General features: G+C 51.5%; 1 protein-coding gene across 1 annotated transcript; it reads right to left on the minus strand.

Moving 5' to 3' along the window:
* Positions 1–201: 201 nt before the first annotated feature.
* Positions 202–2,165, minus strand: FOXC2 (forkhead box C2). The gene has a single exon (XM_086946551.1). It carries the CDS (start codon positions 1,678–1,680, stop codon positions 325–327), a length of 1,356 nt encoding a protein of 451 aa, XP_086802677.1. The 5' UTR covers positions 1,681–2,165; the 3' UTR covers positions 202–324.
* Positions 2,166–5,989: the final 3,824 nt, after the last annotated feature.

The raw sequence follows: 5,989 nt of genomic DNA on the forward strand, positions 1-5,989 counted from the left end.
CCAGGTACAGAAGAGGGGGTGTTCCAGATAGCAGAAGAGGGGCTCAGCTCAGTAGCAGAGGGGGCTCTAAAGTAGAAATATAGGGGTGGTCCCAGGTAACAGATAGCAGAAAAAGGGCTCAGCTCAGCAGCAGAGGGGGTTCTAAAATAGAAATATAGGGGTGGTCCCGGGTATAGAAGAGGCTTCTCAATTGCAGTCTTAACAGGAGGAATTTCCTTGGGGACCGGAAGTCGGGCAGCGGGTGCCTATGAGGGGTTCAGAAGAGGGGGTGTCCACGGGTATCAGAGGCGAAGAGTCCCTGGATGGGACGCAGAGGTGCAGGCCTCAATATTTGCTGCAGTCATAGGCGTAGGGGCCGGAGTGGCGGTATATGGAGGGTGCTGACCTGTAGGGGAGCTGGCAGCTGCTGTTCCCACCCCCCTGGTGCTCCCCGAGGGCCGAGCTCTCCATGCCCAGCCGGTGGGAGGTAAACATGTCCCGGACGTTGGGGAAGGACTGTTGCTGCGCGCCAAAGGTGTGTCCGGGCAGGTGGCCCAGCTCGGCGGGGCTGTGGTTGAGGTACCACGAGGCGGGGGCCTGCGCCCCGCTGGACTGGTGGTGGCCCGGACTCAGCACCTCCTGTCCCAGGCCGCTCATGGGGGAGCTGGCTCCGCTGTGCTGCTCCGAGATGGCCTCCTCCAGGCCGCTGTTGGGGCCGCACAGGTGGCCCGGCCTCTCCCCGCTGTAGAGGCTCATGGCCCGCATGCTGCACTGGTATCCCCCGCTGGGGTCCATGGCCTGGCTGTAGAGGGAGGCTTGGGGGTACCCTCCCAGGGCGGTGGGCACCATGCTGGCCCTGCTGGAGGGGCTCAGCTCCCCCTGGGGCGGCGAGCCGCGAAGGGTCATAATGTTCTCCACGCTGAAGGTGCCTGGCGCGCCGATCCGGGGCGGGTGCTGGTCGGGCAGGGAGCCCTCCGGGGTGGCCCCGGAGCAGGGGGTGGAGGCCACGCTGCGCGGGCTGTCCTGCAGGGCGCTGTCCGGGCTCAGGCTCTCTACCTTGGTGATGACGGGCAGCTCCAGGCACTCGCTCTTCACCACCACCTTCTTGTCGGCGCCGGCCGGGGCCACCTCCGGCTGGCCCTTGGCGGGCGCCGCGGTGCGCGCGTCCCGGGACGCGTCCTTCTTCTTGAAGCGCCTCCGGCGACGCAGGAAGCTGCCGTTTTCGAACATGTTGTACGAGTCGGGGTCCAGGCTCCAGTAGCTGCCCTTGCCCGGCTTCTTGTCGTCCCGGGGCACCTTGACGAAGCACTCGTTGAGGGAGAGGTTGTGGCGGATGGAGTTCTGCCAGCCCTGCTTGTTCTCCCGGTAGAAGGGGAAGCGCTCCATGATAAACTGGTAGATGCCGTTCAGGGTCACCTTCTTGTCCGGGGCCTGCTGGATGGCCATGGTGATGAGGGCGATGTAGGAGTAAGGGGGCTTCACCAGGTCCTTGGGGGCGGCCGGGGGCGCGTGGTGGTGGTGGTAGGGCCCGTAGGCGCGGCCCATGCCCCCCGCCGCCTGGTACTGCTCGTGGGCCGGGTACACGCTCATGGGGGCCGCCATGCCGCCGTAGCCCCCGGTGCGGTAGTAGTTCTGCTCGCTGAGATAGGGCACCACCCCCATGGTGTTGGGGTCGGACACGGAGTAGCGGGCCTGCATCATTTGGGAAGAGGTGTCGCGGGCCTGGCGGCAGCGAGAAGGCGGGACGCAGGCAGTCTAAGGCGCAAAGGTAGCCCGGCCCCACTCCGAGAGACCGGCTGATGGGAAGGCCTCGGGCGCAGGATTGCAAGAAAGCTCGAGCACAGGGACGTGGCAGAGAGTGGCAGACGTGACACCAGCTGCAGGATGGCAAAGGTGGTCCCAGACAACAGGCTGCAAGTTGTGGTGGCCTTAGGCACACGTTGGAAGCGCACAGCGGCAGTCAACACGGGGTCAGGGGCACAGACTGCCGCAAGTAGTCCCTGGCACAGGCTGTCACATAGGGTCCTGGGCACACCCTCGCAGTCGTGGTAGCTGGCACGGGCTGACAGATGCGATCCGAGGCAACGGCGTGGCCATGCGCAGGCTGGCAGAGGGGTCCTTGAACTTGGCTGGCAGAAGCGGTTCCAGGCACGCGGTGCCACCAAGTCACCCAGGCACAGGCAGGTACAGGTACTAGGCACAGGTTGGCAGAGCTTGTCCCACTCACAAGCTCTCTCTCAATGGCTAGGCTGTTCTCAGCAGCAGGAGCTCGAAGGCAGCATCGCAGGGCTCCCGGGGTATCCCAGCCTTCCACGGCCGCTCTTCGGGCAAAGGGTGGGCTTCTGCGACCACCTAGCACAGGGCACAGCGCCTCTGGAAGCCCACCCTAGGGACGTGTGTGCCAGCGAGACCCCTGCATCAGCGCCTGCTCGCGACCAGGTCAGTTTCCAAACTTTCCGGAGTGCTCAGCTTTTACTTCCTCACGGCCACGCCTCTTCCATGAACTTTCCTCCAATCGGCGGCAGAGAAAGCGATCGCTTCAGCCAATGTCCTCGCTCTGAGAAAGGAAACTTCTCTCACGTTCACACACACGCACTTACACCGCAGGGATCCGTCTCACTCTCCCGCGCGCCTGGACCATTTGGGCACCGAACAGTACATTTGTCGCTCGAGATTGCGAGGTTTAAAAGAGAAGAGAGACGCAAATTCTCATCCACCACTATCCCTTTTGCCCCTTAAATCAAGATGTGAGGGAAACACTGCCTCATATTTTGGATTGAGTAATAGGACACCATCTCGTTTCTACTCAATTAATACAAAACGCAACCTGCGAATGTTGTCAAGAGATTCAAAAGCGATGTGCATTTCAAGTGAAAGAGGCTCTGCCCTTTCGCAGAAAATCACCATTATAAATAAAGGAAATTGTTTGGCCTAGACTAGAGGCATTTATTAAACACTGCCTGTCCAAAACAAGTTTTAAAGGTCAGTGGTTGCCACGAGTTAATCAATCAATCTATCTATCTATCTATCTATCTATCTATCTATCTATCTATCTATCTATCTATCTATCTATCGATCAATCTATCTATCTATCTACTATCTATCGACTACTTTACCTCTGAGTGTGTGCATGGAAGGTCGATAGATCGATAGGTAGATAGATAGATAGATAGATAGATAGATAGATAGATAGATAGATAGATAGATAGATAGATCGGCAGAGCAATGGATAAAAATGCAAATAGAAAGGTAAGCAATCAGCTACAGAAAGAACAAAATATATAAACACATTTTACTACCTGTTAGACACACAGTCACACAGCTAAATAGATCGATGGATAGACATGCAGACGGATAGACAGATAAATAGCTTGACAGACAGCTGGATAGATAGCTAATCGCTAGAGAGATAACTAATTGATATATATAGATAGACAGATAGATAGATTGTACACAGAGATATAGCTATAACGGAGGCACAGACCGATGGATAATTACGCAGATTGAAAGGTAGACAGTCAGCTAGATATAGAAAGAAGTTATAAGCACAGTATACATCCAGATAGACAGACACATAGCTAGATAGAAAGCTACCTATAGTCAATCGATGGATAGATATATAGATATCCATCTGTCTGGATAGATACATTGATAAATAGACAGCTAGTTAGATAGCTAATAGATAGACAGACAGATAGCAAGCAAGATAGATAGATGGATGCGCTATATACAACTTTATAAATAAATAGAGAGCTAGATAGATAGATCGATAGATAGATAGATTCTTCCAGTAATCAAGGTGCTAGCAAATGTACAATATTCGTCGTACCCATTCCGAGCTCTGGGGGAAGGGACGGTGCTTTCACACAGACACTGGTGTGGGCAGGTGTCTTGCAAACATCACCCTTGAGAATATTTTCATAAAAGTGCCAGGTGACGGCTGGAGCAGGGCCTTCCTCCCTCCATCACCAGATCCCAAGTGCTTCGCTGGAGATAGGGCCCAGTGTTTGCAGAACCCACGCTGCGCGGCCAGCAGCGGGGCTTCAAGGCTCCCTCCCACAGCCCGCACTAATTAACCAAAATCTGATTACGTGAAGCCACCCAGGGGAAAAAGAAAACACGAAGGCAGCTGCACTTTTCACTTAGAATACATTTCACTCGTATCGCGTTTCCTAAAAATGATGGCAGATACAGTTGCGCGTATTTACTGCAAGACGACCGAAATTAGTGTGAATAACACGGAGTTCGCGAACTAATTAAGAAGCCGCGTTTGGCATCGCGAATACACGCGAACACATAAAGGGAGAAGCTGATGGCGCTAATTTGGGCCACTTAGCGCCTTGCATGTAAATTATCACTCAGACGCGAAAGGCCCCTTTAAATGGACGTGGCCTTTTCACGGAGGGTGCGGTGGCCGAGCGCTCAGATCAGCCGGTCCTCTGTCCGAACCGTGCCCGGGCACATCAAACTTCAGACAAACTTCATTCAACCACAACTGCGGTCCTCGCGCTGGACAGGAATGACAAATAGTCATATTTATTTAAAGAAACACCCGGTCCTAACCCCGACCACCCCCCACCCACTGTCCTATCTTTGATCCGATCAGAGGCTGTTTTCGAAGGTGTGGAAGACGCTTACCCGCGAGATGCGTGACACTGTGATCAATATTCTTGAGACGAAGGATTTTTGAAGGGTACATTTTTTTGTCAAATGGTGAGCAAAAAACTAACACCCCCGAACACTGATACTATTTGCAACAAACGAAACGTCATGATCGGTTTCGAATACGGGATCCGGCAGTCGCTTTCAAACCCTGGTGTCTTAGTGTCCCAGTGCAACGAATAAACACGACAAACCATTTTCAACAATAACAATTCAAAATAATTTGTCTTCGAACGAAAACTACGCCGGCTACTTTTGAAACATTTGCTTAAAATCACGGGTTGACATTCTCCCTGGGATTATTTCGATAGCAAATTAATCCGATAGAATATTTCATTTATGTTCATTTAAATGGCAATGCAATTTCAGAACAGAATATTTTATTTAAAATACATAGTTATATTCATCAGCACAATCACATAAATGGAATTAAAAAATGTCCGGCACACCTCCGATGTCTTTTGTAAAGTAGCCAATGAGTGAACGAATTTTCTTAAACTGATAAAGAGATATTCAACACGAAACTGTCCGAGCCTGCTCTGTAGATGATCCGTTTATGACGTCCCCTGTCATTGCGCTCTTTTGAGGCAGCTGTCGGCTCTGTTGCGAATGGCAAGTAATTTCTACCGGGCATTGGTTGGCACACAAACAAAATAAACCTGACGCCAATAAAGAAAGACGTAAATAAAAATAACGAAACCAGTGTAAGAACTCACCAAATAAAATAGATGACTGAAAAAGAGCATTTTTCGTTTTCGCTGACTATCCGATGAGCCTTTGTTGGGATTCGTTGACTAATATTCTGAGGAGATCGAAACGTAGTATTAAAGGTATCTGTCGAGGAATATTTGTTCGTCCTTAAATTATAATTTGCATATCATTTTTTTGTTAGAGCAGTGAAACGCCTGCTGCTTTCTGTCTGAAGTGGTATATTCAGCCATGTTAAAAATATAATCATTATTATCTCTACTAGGGGTGCTCCTTACAGCTGCCTTTCCATTCTGCCACTTCGGTCCGGCGTGGGACGCACATCACCGTTAGCATTTATTCATGCAGTCCCTGCGCGCGCACCCTCACTGCAAACATTTTTCCACTTACGGAAAGCTGTTTTCTTCCACAATGTTTGGAACACAGGTCTGATAGTTTCCGGTGGTAACGTCAAGAGTTCAGGTACATAAACAAGTATTTAGAGAACGGCGTTTCTCAAATATTTGTGCTGACACCGAGAGAGCTCCGAAACATTACCTGGTCACTCTTTTTGTTGTTGTTATTTCTTGGAGTGGTGTTTTTAGAGCTAATGCCTAATCTGTGGGTTATGGTGCCCTCTTGAGGACAAGAACATAATGCA

This window comes from Lissotriton vulgaris, chromosome 12, assembly GCF_964263255.1.
Source record: "Lissotriton vulgaris chromosome 12, aLisVul1.2, whole genome shotgun sequence".
Lineage (NCBI taxonomy): Eukaryota > Metazoa > Chordata > Amphibia > Caudata > Salamandridae > Lissotriton > Lissotriton vulgaris.